The following is a 17,554-nucleotide window of genomic DNA, read 5'->3' on the forward strand; positions in this document are numbered from 1 at the left end:
TACAGCTGGCCTTTACTGGTAACCATCAGCTGAGATAAAATGCAATGCAAAGGTTATTTTTTTTCTTCCAATTCTTGCATGCAGCACCTAGTGTGTATGCGTGTGTAGTTGGGGGGGGGGTAGGTCTTAAAGGAACAGTAAAGTATAAATGAAAGAATCATGATTCCGATTGTCTAATTTTTAAACAACATTCCAACTTACTTTTATGATCAAATTTGCTTAATTCTCTTGGTATTGTTTGCTGAAGAGCATAGCTAGGTGGGCTCGAGCAACAATACACTAAAGGGGACTAGATACTGATTGGTGGCTACACACTCATGCCTCTTGTCATTGTCTCACCCAATATATTCAGATAGCTCCTACTATTCAACAATGGATTTAATAATTTAATATTAGAAATAAATTGGGAAAAGTTGTGTAAAATGACATGCTCTATCTGAGTCACGTTTTACCTCTGTGATTACCTTGTATCTGAGCCTCTGCAGACTGCCCCCTTATTTTAGTTCTTTTGACTGACTTGCATTTGAGTCAATCAGCGCTGATTCATAAATAACTCTTCAGGAGTGAGCACAATGTTATCTATATAGCACACATGAACTAGCACTGTCTGGCTGTAAAAAGCTAATAATAAGTACTGAGACAAACGCCTGCTGGGGCTTATAAACAAGCAAACTTAGAGGTTATAAAGTATATTAATATAACAATGTTGGTTATGCCAAGCTGGGGAATAGGTAGTAAAGGTTTTATCTATCTCTTTAAACAATAAACAAAATCAAGTACACTGTCCCTTTAAAGGGATATTAAAGTCATTTTTTTAAATGTATTCTTTAGAAATGTTTCACTACATTGCAAAGGCTCTGCGTGCACAAATCAGACATAATAAATAGTGGCGGTACATTATAATATTGCTGTTTTTTAAATCATGTATAATTACACATTGTATGATAACTGACATTTTGCGTTTCATGTGCTTCTTGAGTGTGAGGTTCATCCGATGTGTTTTGAGTAAGAGCTTAAAGGGATATAATAGTGCAAAAAGAAAATGTTGTAATATGTTAAATTATTCTATAATTGCACTTTAGCTTGCATATAACTGCGTGTTTAACTCCTGCAAATTGATTAAACACATAGTTAAAGACAGCCGCATAGCAGCAATGCATTACTGGGAGCTAGCTGAACACACCTGGTGAGCCAATGACAAAAAGCATATGTGTGTAGCCAACAATATTTGTCTATCTCCCAATAGTGCGTTTCTATTACTGAGGATATGTACATTTTCAACAAAGGATACCAAGAGAACAAAAATAACAGAAGTGAATTTGAATGTCTTGAAATGACATGCTGTATCTGAATCATAACAGTTTTATTTTAAATGTCATGTCCCTTTAAAGTCTGACATTCACATTTTTCCCTTACATATATATTTTGATACAACATATGAACATTACTTTTTTTTGGAAAAATCTCAAAGGGATAGGAAAGTCAAAATTAAACTATGTGATTCAGATAGAGCAGGTCATTTTAAGGCACATCTAATTTCAAATGTGCTTCGTTCTCTTGGTATCCCTTGTTGACAAAGAATACACACATATCCTACACTAGTGGGAGCTAGCTGCTGATTAGTGCCTGCACACAAACAAGATGTGTTCATCTAGTTACCAGTTGTGCAATGTTGTTACTTCAGCAAAGGATAACAAGAGAATGAAGAACATTTTATAATAAAAGTAAATTGAAAAGTTGTTTAAAATTGTATGTTCTATCCAAATCATGAAAGGAAATTTGGGGTTTCCTTTCCCTTTAATGAAACTGAATAATCATATAATGTCAGAATATACATAATGTATATGGCAGTTCATGTGTGGTTCTTTGCAAGCATTTTCTATAGGCATATTGCCCTATAGGGGGATTCCTATTGCACAATGTGATATGATCAGAGAAGGAAAAACATTTCAGTTGCTGTAACATTTCACAGAAAGTCACCATCTATTTTATTATTTTGAAAAGCTCAAGGGATCTCACAAATTCTATGCATATTTTGTAAACATTGATAAGAAAAAATATCAAAAACTTCCTCATAGTATTAGTACATTTTGTCTATAGTTGACATTTCTGGAATTACAGAGCTAGAGAAAAATGTGGGTTGTTTTGCAAATGATTTAAAACTGATTTTTTTTTTTCAAACACAAATTTTAGATTTGCTATATTTATCAAAGATAGTTAAATACATAATAAAAAACATTGAAAACTTTATTATATTTTAACTTTCATTGTTAACAGTATCCTCATTGACGTATGTATTACGTGTGCTATTTTGTCCCCTTTTTCATGAGGGAAAATTGAGGGTTTTCTAATTCTCAGAACCTGAAATGTACGCTCCTGACTTCTCAAGGCTAACTCTGCTGCATATCTACACATATTTGGCTCTATCTAATAGCAACATCAAAATAGTGCACTGCATACAAAATGTATTACTGAGGTTAGCCTTGTTGTCTACAGACTAAAGTCCACAATGGCCCATTTATACTTGGCTGATCTGCCATAACTTACTGTCCATAATATCTATGCAACAAAAATCTACCCTTCATATTGAGGACAAATATTTGAAATACTTAGGTATTCATCTTTTCTCGGGGCCAAATTACTTTTGTCTCACAATCACCACTACTTTCTATAAAATACACAAGTAGATGTCAGTTGCTGGCACTAAACTTCAATGACTTCATGTGACAGGGCTGCTTCCCCAGTTGGCAAACCTCACAATATACAGACCTATGAGCAGGGAGTATAGGGAGTCCCCAATCTTACATATTATGTCTTAGTCACCTTTGTACAATGAATACATCTCATTTTTACTATGGTCGAGTGACATTTTCTTATGGTAAAAGGAACAGTAAATACCTTGAGATTTTTATATAAAATGTCTAATTATGCTTAATGAAACAACTTTGCAAGATATATTCATTATTTTACACAATTTTCATGCAATTTAGTACTGAAAATACAGCAATTTCTAACTCTCAGAACTTTAAATACACCCTGCTGGCTTCTCAAGACTATAACCTTGCTACATATCTGTTCCTAATTAGCTTGAACTGATAACAACCGCAAAACAATTCATTTTTACTAACTTTATGACTAAAGCCCAGATTGGCTCCTCCATTTAAAGGGAATGGTGAGTGGAGTTTTGCTATTGACAAATAACTGCATTAAAAAAGATATTAATTTGATGGTAGATATGTTATTCTATAGCAACACAGCAGAAATGTATTTTAATTACAAGATGTTTACCGTCCCTTTAAAGGGACAGTCAACACCAGAATTTTTGTTGTTTAAAAAGAAAGATAATCCCTTTATTACCCATTCCCCAGTTTTGCATAACCAACACAGTTATAATAATACACGTTTTACCTCTGTAATTATCTTGTATCTAAGCCTCTGCTGACTGCCCCCTTATTTCAGTACTTTTGACAGACATGCAGTTTAGCCAATCAGTGCTCACTCCTAGGTCACTTTACGTGCATGAGCTCAATGTTATCTATATGAAACATGTGAACTAATGCCCTCTAGTGGTCAAAATGTATTCAGATTAGAGGCAGTCTTCACGGTCTAAGAAATTAGCATATGAACCTCCTAGGTTTAGCTTTCAACTAAGGATACCAAGAGAACAAAGCAAAATTGGTGATTAAAGTAAATTGGGAAGTTGTTTAAAATTGCATGCCCTATTTAAATCATGAAAGTTTTTTTTGGACTTGACTGTCCCTTTAATCTCCAACCTGAGCTTAGACAACAATGAGATGGCTGTTTTGGCTGTTGGTTTATGCATATGCAGTTCTACTATTTTTTAAACATAAATCCAACAACCTACTCAGAGAGCTTATCTCTTCTGAGTTTATGTGTTATGTTCCCCTTCCTGCATATAAGACAACTGTGAAACACCAGCTCTGTGATTTACCTTCATATACAGGGGCTAGGACAAGGAAGCTTTAGATTTAAATGTAACATTCAGATTGGCAGCTAATTTGTAAGAAAACAACAAAATCTTATTCTGTCTGTGGAAGTTATATAAATGAATACTAATCTTCTAACTAATGCTAGTAAAAATGTATATACTACATATAATGGATAAATTAATATTCCAAAAGTCAGTTAGCTTGTCTCGTAGAGACCTTTAAGGCTTTAACTAATCCCAACCTCAATGTAGATAAAAGCAATTTTCAATAGCGGAAAACTTTGGCAATTTAAAATAACAGAACATAATATCATTCAATTAATAAACGTATCCACTTAATGTTTTAACTCACAAATAGAAATCCCTCTGAGGAAGAAGGAATAAATACAAATCCTTTGAAACGCGTCAGGGTAACTTTTGGACTATAGCACCTACGGGTGTTTATTTTACTTTACTGGTTGCAGTCGAGTAGTATCTTTTTCCATCTCTATATATCCTGATATACCGGCTTCAGTGTTCATTGCATGCATTTTCGATACCTGATATAGTTTGAGGACTGGCAATGTGAGTGTACCTTTTATATTTTTACATGTGTGTTCCATTAAAAATACAGTATCACTATTGGCTCTCTTTTATCATTTATCTTGAGCATTTTTTCATTGGATGAGAGGATATAAGGAGAAACACGAGTAAAAAGCACACTCTAAGAGGTGAACTACAAGCACAATAGAGGTCTCTCCCTCACAGAAGCAGCAACTTACCTCATTAGATTGAGGTAATTTCTGGTAAAGAGAATACCCTCACTCTTTTCAGCATCACTTGGATTATCTTTATGAAACTATTTTACGATTTTCTTTAACTGACTTTTGGAATATTAATTTATCGATTATATGTAGTATAGACATTTTTGCCGCTGTTAATCTCTCTACTACCATTTGTTTTTTATAGGTGATAATGGGGGTTCTTAACTCGTATTATATTATAAATCTATATATTTCTCCAACAGCTGCTGATTTTTCTGCATTTGCTCAGATTTGCAGTGCTGCTTGTCCTAGGATACTGTCCACTTTGTGTTTAATATTCTGGGACATTCTGCTTGCTTGCATAATCTTCTAACTAGTTGGTATTTTATTCCTCATAGACATGCTAAACTATTTGCTCCAACAAATGCTACTTGTTTAGGGTTTGCTTAGAGGATGGGACAAATTAGCAGGACCTGCCCTTTAATAAAGCCATACTGGGAAGCGGTGGTAAGAGAGAAATAGTGGTGTCCTGCATATTGTCTCTTGAATCCTTTATCTCCTCAATAAATATGTTCCATTAAACTGTAAATTACAAAATTGTTACAGGAAATAAAAAATAATTCACTCAAACCAAGATACTGGAGACTAGACTTGTGCCGCATTCGATTAAATAGTTTCGGACAAATCATTCGGAACGAATATTCTGAAAAAAATCAGAACATTCGTGTGCTGCACTATTTGGTATCTGGTTAGTTTAAAACTGAATGCTCGTTAACATTTACATTTGTTTTTGTTAAAACGTATGTACATGTTATATTGCTGCAGGGGGTACAGTGTTACTTGGAGGATACTTACCTATAGAAGGCTCAGGAGACTCGTCTTTTTCATAGACTCCGACCCGCGATAATAGGAACATTAGTGCGGAGAATCCCAGAGCCTTGGCTAAAGGACCTTTTCCTTTAGCTCATCCGAGGGGTGGGGGGGACCATAATCCGACCCTTCTTCACAGAGTCCAGAGCCTAATTCTTCTATTAGCATGGCACTAGACTCTGTGAAGAAGATCAGATTAGTGAGCCCCCGTCTGGGATCCTCCGCATTAATGTTCCTATTAGCACAGCCCTGGAGTCTATGAAGAAGAAGAGGATTAGCAGCTCACCCAGTGTGCTATAGATAAGTATATACCTAATTTATAGAATAATGAATATAATATGAATTATATTTGTTATTCTTTAAATTAGTTAGTGCATTCAGTCGGATATTCGTTTCAGAACTAAACAAATGCACACGCCTACTGGAGACACATTAAGGTTCCATTGTTGGAAAAAGTAACGTAAGTTCTATTATTAAATACCATTATTAATAAAATGAATATGAAACAGTACTCCTATGGTAAAAAAAAAATGTTAAATCTAAGTAAACATAAAAACAAACACATTTTGATAAATGAGATGACATTACGGAACTTAAGTTCTACTGACACATGATTTTTGCAGAAACGTCCTCTACTTATCATGGGCAAGAAACTGACTGGAGCTAGAGCAGGTGTCTCCTAGCAACAGTGTCAAAGGTAAAGCTACTCCTTTGCCTTCCTGTAGAGACCACATCCACCTTGTGGGGCTGTAACTGGAAGTAATGGACCCTGTCTAAATGTAGCCACCAATAGCAAGCGCTATCCAGGTGCTAAAACAAAAATGAGCTGGCTCCTATGTTTACATTCCTGCTTTTTCAAATAAAGATAGCAAGAAGGAACAAAGAAAAAATTATAATAGGAGTAAATGAGAAAGTTGCTTAAAATTTCATGCTCTATCTGAATCAGGTAATAAAAATGTGGGTTTTCTGTCCCCTTTAGCATACATAAGGAACATCCTTGAAAGGCCATTAGTAAATTGCAAAAAGTACAAAGCAGTGGATGTGTTACTTCCCAACAAAAGGACCAAGTGCAAAGTTTACTCCATACCTGGTCATTTTACGGATCTCTATGGAAAACAGTGACACCAATAAAGTATAAATTCTAAAGTATATGAAATCTGTTTTTTAATATGTACTATATTGCCTCATGTCATACACCTACTTGTCAAACTCTTAAACCTAGAGTGGAATCATTTCATAGACTACAGAGGCTGAAATTATTATTATTATTAATCTCATTATACTTTATTTATAAAGCGTCAACATATTCCGTAGCGCTGTCCATGGGTACAACTAATATAAGTAAAACAATTATACAATACTTGTAAGAAACAAGACATAATTTAGCAAACAAATACATTCCACAATCCTGTGGGAATTTACAATCTAGGAGGGTGAGAAACAGGAGGTGAGGGCTGCAAGGGTGAGAATGATGTTAATACAGAGTTAGATAAGGGTTATTGTTAGTTAGGTGGAATATATTGAATTCTCTAAGAAAAGGGAACTGAACCATTTAGTTGCAGTGAGCTTTGAGCTGCACCCAGTACTGATACATTTTACTTTCAAAATAAATTTCAGTATCTTTAATGTACATTCAAGCTTCACATACATGTCTTATTCGGTGAGTGTAATAAGTATATTGTAATTGTGTTTGCAACAAACTTACCAGCATATAGTTGGCAAGATAGATCAGTAAGACCTGCAGGGGTGAAATGTTTAGCAAATACAATGATAACTATGAGAAAAAGTCAGTCGTGCCTGAGGGATTCCCTTGTCTAACCCACTCGCTTGTGTTGTTTTAATTTAAAGGGATATGAAACCTCCAATTTTTATTTTGTTATTCAGACAGAGCATACAATTTTACAAAAGTTTCCATTTTATTTCTAATGTCTAATTTGCTTTGTTGCCGTGTTATTCTTTGTTGAACAGATACTTACGTAGGTGTCTAGGGAACTACATGGCAGGAAATAGTGCTGCCCTCTAGAGCTCTTGCAAATGGATAAAAATCTTGCAAAACTGCTGCCATATAGTGCTCCAGATATGTGAACGCTCCTGAGCTTACGTCCCTGCTGGGCTGGAATAAGCAGAAAGCAATAGGACCTGAACCAAGGGTCCTGCACTCAAGGGGGCCCCAACAGGTGTCTCCCGGTGTGCTGCTTATGCTCGCAGTCACAGTATGTTACATGAGATAGCACAGCGGTTGTGACTGTCAGGGAACGAGCAGCAACAGACAGGCACATTTTAGTATGGGGCAGCTGCGCTAGTGGTTGTGAGCTGGGGCAAGCAGAAGATGATCAGGAGCTAGCACAGTGCCTAAAGTAGCAGCAGTAACTAAGCCGTTAAGGGTGGGCAGAGTGGGTGCTCTGTCCCTTGAGTGGGGGCCCTTTGCCTAAATAGGAGGTCTGTTGCTCTGGGAGCCCTGTAGTGTGAATTCTGGCCCTGGAGGTTGTGGAGCTCTGGATTATGGGGTCCCTGGCCCTTGATATAGGGGGCCCTAGTCCTGGAAGTTGGGACCCTGTTGGGAGCAAGGCAATCAGGTGGTTGATTTAAGGAGGGGCATAGGATCAGGGGCCCTTTCCTAATTTTTGCTCTAGGGCCCTGGTTGTTCTCAGTCTGACCCTAGCCCCAATTTTCAACAAAAGATACCAAAAGAAGGAAGAAAATTTGATAACAGAAATAAATTAGAAAGTTGTTTAAAATGATCTGCACTGTCTGAATCATGAAAGAAAAAAATTGTGTTTCATGTCCCTTTAAGTAAGAATACTGAATTCCAATCTCTGTGAAACTCTTCTGATTCAATACTTTACCAGGTCTAATATACATCAGAGAGAGTAAGATTGGTTAAACATGTAAATACCTATAAGTAACAGTCTTTGTACAAGGTTTTCAAAGACCATCATGGAGGCAAGAAACAAGTAGCGATAGGAAAACAATCATCAAAAGCTGATACACTGTTGCTGATAACTCCCAGTTTGCTTGCAAGTTGTAATAGTTTCCTAACAAGCTCTGTTCATGTGTGCAATAAAGTTCTTTAATACCATTTAGCTTCAATATATGCTCACAGTTTACATAATTTCCACTAGGGGTGCCACATTTCTTGAAAATTAGCTTAAAGGGACACTGAACCCAAATTTTTCTTTCGTGATTCAGATAGAGCATGCAATTTTAAGCAACTTTCTAAGTTACTCCTATTATCAAATTTTCTTCGTTCTCTTGCTATCTTTATTTAAAAAAAGAAGGCATCTAAGCTAAGGAGCCAACCAATTGTTGGTCCAGGACCCTGGACAGCACTTGTTTAATTGGTGGTTGAATTTATCCCCCAATCCGCAAGAACAACCCAGGTTGCTCACCAAAAATAGGCCGGCATCTAAACTTACATTCTTGATTTTCAAATAAAGATACCAAGAGAATGAAGAACATGTGATAATAGGAGTAAATTAGAAAGTTGCTAAAAATTGCATGCTCTATCTGAATCATGAAATAAAAAATTTGGGTTCAGTGTCCCTTTAAATTTGTACAAAAAATTATACAGCATAATCAGGGCCACCCTTTTGCAGGCAAGATCAATTTCTGAGGTCCCCAACCCAGACCTATTATTCCCCACCTCCTCTAGGTCCCACCTACTGTATGTCCCACCCCTGCCCAAACATTCAGTGTGCCCTAAATAAAGAATAACACAATATATTACACCTCCTGATAACATAAATCCTTCTTCATATATTAAATACTGGAAGTATATTATACTTTTTATACCCTACACACAGAGTAATCCTGTATTTTATACCTCCTTATACCCTATAAATAGGAGGTTCCTACATAGGAGTGTCCTTATTTTCTGATTTTACGCCACCCCATACCTCATACCCTACAACCACATACCTGTTAATGTTTCATAGATTTTATAATAGGAATCATATAAATGTGTGAGTTAAATCTTTATTAAAAAAGGGAGATCTCTTTTTTTATTTATTCTGCAAAATGTGGTTAAAACTGTGCAATGTTTACATTGACCTTCTGCTATCTAGATGGTCAAGAGATCCTGAATTGATTCTGCACTTTTGAACAAGTGGCCACATTGGTGTATGGATTTAGTTTTTGATGAGATCATAGAGTTCAATCCATCGCCTACCATTTCTGTCCATGACAAGCTCAACCTCACCCACCACTTGTGGCTCCACCCACAAAATACCCATGAATCATCGCCCACATATCCTTCTTTACTCCCAGTTAGACGTATGAAATCTGACATATAACAAGTTAGAAATTAGCTGTTTTTACACTGACCATGTGATAAACCGTATACTAATGGTTCTTTGTCTGCCTATCTCTAGGAAAAGATTCTAAACAAATGCTTAACCTAGGGGCAATCGGCTCCATTTTGTCCTTACTATGGACACCCGTGAAAAAGAACATGATAATAAAAATAAAAAAAATTATGAGTAAAGACAATAAATATCCTTAAAGAGACATTAAACTCTAAATAACTGCTAGATAGAACAAATAAATCAAAGAAAAGATTAGTCTCTCGGAATAACATGTAGATGTATTTTTTAAAGTTTCATTAGCTGTTTAAATATTGACAAACTAAGTGTAAAGTTTTAGTGTCTATAAAACAATGGGAGCTGCCATGTTGTAACTTAGGTTACCTTCTCTGTTAAGGCCAATTAGAATAAATAGGTCACTACAGTGTGCAGCCAATGGCTGTGTGGAATATAAAAGTGTTTCTAACAGAAACTGAAAAGCTCACCATTTTAGAATGGAATTACAGGAAAATGGGACAAAATAAATAATGAAAGTATATTGCAGAGTGTATATATATATATATATATATATATATATATATATATTTTTATATATATATATATATATATGTGATTTATCATTTTATAGTGTTTAATGTCCCTTAAATATATAAAGAACTCACCATCTGGAGGCATAAGGACCTTGTTGTTTTGTGCGCACCAGCCCACAGGATGGAGATCTGCAGTCATGACGTCACACCAAAAGTCTGCCTTGCGATCATCTCCATAACCACAATAGCGCAATAGTAGCAACTGTCCACATGTGGTGATAATTGTAGCCACCCAGTAGGTATCTGGATTATTTTTATTGGCAACTTCCAGCTTCATCCCAGGTTGGAAACTACTCTGCAGACTCACCTCAACCTTGTAAAGGATACAGAAATAAATATTATGAAACCATTTAAAACTATAGATGTATGGGGATGTACAGTTCAAAATTAGATTAAAATGATTGTAACGTGTAATGATTTAAAGCCCAGTATTTAAAAAATAATCTTAAAAACAATGGCACTTTAAGTCATTAAACTATACAATGACGCTCCTTTTTAAAATATTTACCATTTTGTTATGGCAAACATACTGCCAATCCTCCGCCCGCATTCCCTTCTGTATTTAGCATATTGATGACGAATCCGGCTTCCTCCAATCGTTGAGTGCCCCACAAGCTGGACACAAAAGGGGGCATGCAACGATTGGAATAAGCCGGATTCGTCATCAATATGCTCAATACAAAAGGAGATGCGGTTGGAGGATCAGCAATATGTTTACCGTAACAAAATGGTAAGTATTTAATAAAAGAAGTGTCTTTGTAAAGTTTAATGAATTAAAGTGCCCATGTTTTAAGACTATTTTTAGATACTGGGCTTTAATTCATTAAACTTTACAATCAATATAATGAAATATGTTTATGTTCTTTAAAAAGATCAGAATTCATTGTCTGAGAAAGGTCTTGTGATATGGTTTAGAATCTATCACTATGCACCTCTGACAGGCACAGCTAATAGCTTGATACAAAATGGATCTTAGCTGTTAGCTCTCCTTGCATCTAACAATGACCTTGACTCTATGGCAATTGTAAACTGTAGTAAAAGCAAAGCAAAAATGTTCATTGAAAAGACAAAGTATTTTTATATGATGATATTTTCAGATCTAATACAGTTACAATATATATATTTCTGTGGTTTTTAAAGCTACATTTTGTGTGTCTGAGTGTGGATTTATGTATTTTTCCCACCAACATCATTGGGGGAGCTGACTTTATCAGCCACTGAACAATTTGAGCATCAGTTGTGATTGAACATACATTTTATATTACAATATAAATATATACAGCTTTAAAAGAATATCAAATACCTTGTCAAACACTCCCAGAAAGGCCAAAAAGCAAATTCTGTAACTTGAAAATATCGTAAATGAAATAGCTTGTTTGGTAAATTTGTAGCATTTGGAAAACCTAGGGTTACATATTTTGCTTTTTTTTCTAGGAAATGTGGAACAAGCACAATTTTATACAATATCAAGAGATGTTTAATGTCTTAATTGATTCTAAATACATAAAGTCAGCTCTACTGGGAGCTAGCTAAACACATCTGATCAGCCAATAACAAGAAGCATGTGTGTAGCCACCAATCACCACATAGCTCTCAGTAGTGCAATTACTGCTCCTCAGCCTACCAAGATATGTTTTTCAACAAATGATACCAAGAGAACAAAATCACACACTCTTAAAATCACATGTTCTATCTGAACCATGAAAGTTTTTAAGGGATAGTAAAGTCCAAATTAAACTTTCATGATTCAGATAGGGCATGTAATTTTAAACAATTTTCAAATGTACTTGCATCATTAAATTGTTCTCTTTGTATTCTTACTTGAAAGCTAAACCTAGGTAGACTCATATAATAATTTCTAAGCCCTTGAAGGCCGGCTCTTATGTCAAGGCATTTGACAGTTTTTCACAGCTAGAGGGTGTTAGTTCATGTGTTTCATATAAATAACATTGTGCTTACGCATGTGAAGTTATTTAAGAGTCAGCACTAATTGCCTGAAATGCAAGTCTGTCAAATGATCTGAGATAAGGAGGCAGTCTGCATTAGCTTAGAAACAAGGTAATTTCAAAAATAAAACGTATATTTCTATAACAGTCTTAGTTATGCAAAACTGGAAAATGGTAAATAAAGGGATTATCTATCTTTTTAAACAAAAACATGTTTGGTCTTTACTATCCCTTTAATCAGAGGCTACAGCTGATTAGGGTGTAATGTCCAGTTACAAATCAGAGAAAAAAAAAGCTTTATTAACCTAACAACAAAGGCCCTTACAATTTCTCTAGGACATAAGTACCAAAGCCACAAGTTTAAAATGATGTTGTTGTTTTTATTTATTTTTCTTAAAGGGGCATGAAAGTCAACATTAAAGGGATAGTTAACACCAAAAATGCTATTGTTTAAAAAGATAGATAATCCCTTTATTTACCATTCCCCAGTTTTGCATAATTAACACAGTTATAGAAATATACATTTTCCCTTTGTAATAACCTTGTATCTAAGCTTCTGCAGACTGCCTCCTTATCTCAGATCTTTTGACAGACTTGCATTTCAGGATATTAGTGCTGAATCTTAAATAACTCCACGTGCATGAGCACAATGTTATTTATATGAAACACATGAACTAACGCCCTCTAGCTGTGAAAAACTGTCAAATGCATTTAGATAAGAGGCGTCCTTCAAGGGCTTAGAAATTAGCATATGAGCCTACCTAGGTTTAGCTTTCAACTAAGAATACCAAGAGAACAGTTAAATGATGCAAGTACATTTGAAAATTGTTTAAAATTACATGCCCTATCTTAATCATGAATGTTTAATTTGGACTTTAGTATCCCTTTAACTTGAGAAGCCCTGTCTGTTCCAGAAAAAAACTGCGCAGTTTTTATTTTTTAAATGTGTGAACATTAAAATAATAAAAATCAGTTTTGTTTTGACATTTCATAAAATGATATAATTATCATTACAAAAATGAAAAGGATTTAAGGGAGTGTACAGGGTAAGGCATTTGCCAGAGAATGATTCATTTTTATTATCTTTGTTATATGAATTTATTTGTTTAAATACATTCAGGGACGTCCCCTCTTCAGTCGCTTCCTTAGGCACGTTTGCAAATTATGGACATGTGATGATGATTCATTTAGTTCATACAATTGTGTTTTGACAGCCCAACGTCACATGTAGAAATGCCAGTTTGTCTTCATTTATTCCTAGCTGCCAGATCATTTTTGCATCATTATTAAATGGTCATGAAACCCATTTTTTTCTTTCATGGTTTAGAAAGAGAATGCAACTGTAATCAGGTTTCCAATGTAGTTCTAGTATCTAATTTGCTTAAAGGGACAGTATACACTCATTTTCAACTGCATGTAATAGACACTACTATAAAGAATAATATGCACAGATACTGAAATAAAAATCCAGTATAAAACTGTTTAAAAACGTACTTAGAAGCTCTCAGTTTAGCTCTGTTGAAAAGGTAGCTGGAAAGCCCACTGCAAGTGGGAAATAAGACACTCCCCCCTCCCCCTTCTTTTGCTTATGAAAAGACCCTTTACACAAACAGGAGCAAGCTGGAGAAGGTAGCTGACGGTATTCTCATAAAACTTTGGGGCTTGGTTAGGAGTCTGAAAATCAGAGCAATATTATTTAAAAATAAGCAAAACTATACATTTAAAAAAAACAAAACGTTATGGGCTATATAAATAGATCATCTACAAAACATTTATGCAAAGAAAAAATGAGTGTATAATGTCCTTTTAATTCTCAAGATATTCTTTATTGAAAAGCATATCTAAATAGGCTCAGTAACTGCTGATTGGTGGCTGCACAAAGATGCCTCATTTGATTGGCTCACCCTTGTGCATTGCTATTTATTTAACAAAGGATACCTGAAAATCAAGCAAATGAAATAGAAGTAAATTGGAATGTTGCTTAAAATTGTATTCTATCTCTGAATCATGAAAGAAAAAACTTGGGTTTCATGTCCCTTTAAACTGACAAGGAACGTTCAAACTTTCTTTTAAGCATTAGAGAATGGTTTGGTCATTACAAGTTTTTATCAGGCAAAAAATGTTGCAAGATGAAGAAAAAAATACATTTTGTTCCAGTTTTTAGAAAATCTCAGAATTTATTTTTGATATATTCATGCTTGAGTGTATCTGAGGCAACCAATCAAATGCTTCAGGAAGAGATACTACGTAAGACAATATGACAATATCTCTCTGCCCATGATATACCTCCCTGTTTAAAAATGCCTTGGACTACAACCTCTCAAATATAAAGTTTACTGCAGTGAGCTCAAAGGGACATTATTCCCAAATGTTAAAGCACTAGAAAGTGATGTAGAATATCTGTAAAAAGGTGATTAGAAAAAATCACCTGAATATTTATTTGAAAAAAATATATTTTATCTCAATTTTCCTCAGTAACCGCATCCCATGTAAAGGGACATTAATTAGCCAATCTGGATGCTAGTCCCGGTACCTGCAAGGGAGCGTGCATCTGGCATGTGCAGCACAGTCATGTTATTTCCCTAGGTATGCTTTTCAACAAAGGATACCAAGAGAACATATCAAATTAAATAATAGAAGTGAAATGGAAATTTGAATTGTAAACAAAAAAAATGTGGTTTCATGTCCCTTTAAGTATTGTGAATTTTGTTTGTGGTCATAAAAACAGTACTGACATAAGTTACATGACTATTTTTTCACTAAATGACAATGAAAAGAAATTCTGCTGACTGAACATGATCGTGTCTACATTAAAAATTGCTCATTAGCTGTTTTTTTTAACATGATAGAATGTGATCAAACCTATAGTATGTTTATTTTCATAATTTGGTCACCGAGTTTGACTGGAAAATCATTATTAGTAGTTTAAAATAGAGTATTTGTGAGGACATTGCCAGTACTAGGTGATAAATGTCATGTCTGGCTTAAAAATATTTACAACAATGAAGATTATAGGGGATTTACTTAACCCTTTAAGGACACAGCTTTCAGTTTGCTCAATTGTTTTATGACGGAAAAATTCCGTCATATGTCCTTAAGAGAATGGAATTCCCTGTGCAGTATTTTAAAATTGTTTTATAACAAACATAGCACCATCTGTATTGGATATGATAACTTGGGAAATTTTAACAATGTGCATTGCACTCAATATGTAAATAAAAAGTGTTGCATATCTATGTAAATTTATAACTTTTAAACACTTTTCATGGTTAAGTTTGTTTTGAAGGATATTTTGATGTCAAGTGATATGAATGCTTTGCATACTTCTGTAACAGGATAAGTTGGTTGTGTAATATTTTTGTTTTTATGTAATCAACAAATTTCTGATGTTGTTCTATTAATTTTCACCAAAGAAGGAACCAAACTTTAAAATTCAATATAATATTGACGTGTTGAGGGCTGTTAATGAAAAAGCAGCTTTATTATCCATGTACAAACACAATGTTGTCCTTCTTATTTGCATATCAAAGTAAATGTTTCAGTAGACAAACTGATAGTGTTTCAAGGTTTATGTTAAAAAGTAGTGGGAAGAGTGGGCATCCTTGACTTGCACCTTTTCAAGTTTTAAAAGAGGACAACAAATTATAAAGGGGCATAAAAACCAAACATTTTCTTTCATGTTTCAAATAGATTTAACAGTTTAAAAAAAGTTTTAAATTTACTTCTGTTATCAAATGTACCTCATTCACTTGGTATCCTTTATTGAAAAGCAGATAGGAAGTTGCAGGAGCGTGCATGTGACTGGAGCAATATTTGGCAGCAGTTTTAATACTGCTAAACATTATAAAAGAACAGTAGGTGGCCACAATGTTTCCTTTCATGTACTGTTATCGAAATGTGCGCTTCATACCTAGTTACCTCTTCAAAAAAGAATACTATGAGAACAAAGTAAATTTTATAATAAAAAATAAATATGAAACTTTTTTTAATTGTATGCTCTGTCTCTGTCACAAAGGAAAAATGAGGGATTTCATGTCTCTTTAATAATGAATATAATGGAAGATTTTTGTGCTATTATTTACTGCATTTACAATACTTTCCTCTCCACCAGTCAAAAGGTTTAAGTTTACTTCCTACAACAATCCCTAACTTAGTGAGCCAGCTGGATCCTCTTCTTACCTATATCTGATGATGATGTAATTATAAAGGGACATGCAAGCAAATTAAATTAGTTAATTATGCATAGTAACATGTTTTGCTATGTACTTTTATTATTTATTTTGATCCCTTTTGCTGCCATTTAACACTAAAATGTGTAGTTTATCTGATTTCCACAAGAGGACAAAAGTGCATACTCCAGAAGCCTGAAACTGCTACGTGATACCCTGTAATTGTTTAATCCGTGCAATAACTCATTTCTATCTGTGTTTTACTCAGAGGAGATAGATACAAAATCAAGCAAATTTAATAATAGAAGTAAATTGGAAAGTTGTTTAAAATTGCATGTTCTATCTGAATCATGAAAGTTTAACTTCGACTTGACTGTCCCTTTCATGTTGTATTCATATCCTTTGCAATGCATTAATTTATTGCTGATATACATACTTATTTTATATATATATATATATATATATATATATATATATATATATATATATATATATATATATATATATGTGTGTGTGTGTGTTTGTTGTCCCTTTAAAAGGCCATGAATGTTTTATTGTAATATGAAATGTTTAATTATCCATAGTAAAAAGACAAGCAAAAAAATTGTTTTGTCTTGAAGATTAGTTTCTGATTTTTTCAAACATTCGGTTCGGACAAATTTCCTCCACGCAGGCATTTGGTTCGGATGCATTTTGGATTTGGATTTGTTATTATTTCCAATGGGAAGAGCTAATATTGACAATTGATATTAAAACATCTTACATTATAGGATTTTAACAATTAAAATAACCTATTTTTTCCAATGTTAAAAGAACATACAACTCCTGTATGACTGAAATCCAGTGCCTGATTGGCTGACCCTGACATCTGTCATTTGTAATACTATAGCAGGATTGGACAGGGGATGATAGACACATGAATGGTCAGACAAAGGAGCTGATTAACCAAATATAATAACTTCTCCCCCCATTCCCGCACATTTTTG

The 17,554-nt window shown here is 34.4% G+C and overlaps 1 protein-coding gene across 1 annotated transcript in view; it reads right to left on the reverse strand.

Moving 5' to 3' along the window:
* Positions 1 to 17,554, reverse strand: part of SFMBT2 (Scm like with four mbt domains 2) — a 393,890-nt gene that overhangs the window by 267,693 nt on the left and 108,643 nt on the right. Inside the window, exon 4 of the mRNA XM_053716427.1 lies at positions 10,526 to 10,766. Coding sequence (XP_053572402.1) covers positions 10,526 to 10,766 — 241 coding nt within the window. The remainder of the gene's footprint in view (positions 1 to 10,525; positions 10,767 to 17,554) is intronic.

The sequence above is a fragment of the Bombina bombina genome, chromosome 6, assembly GCF_027579735.1.
Source record: "Bombina bombina isolate aBomBom1 chromosome 6, aBomBom1.pri, whole genome shotgun sequence".
Classification (NCBI taxonomy): domain Eukaryota; kingdom Metazoa; phylum Chordata; class Amphibia; order Anura; family Bombinatoridae; genus Bombina; species Bombina bombina.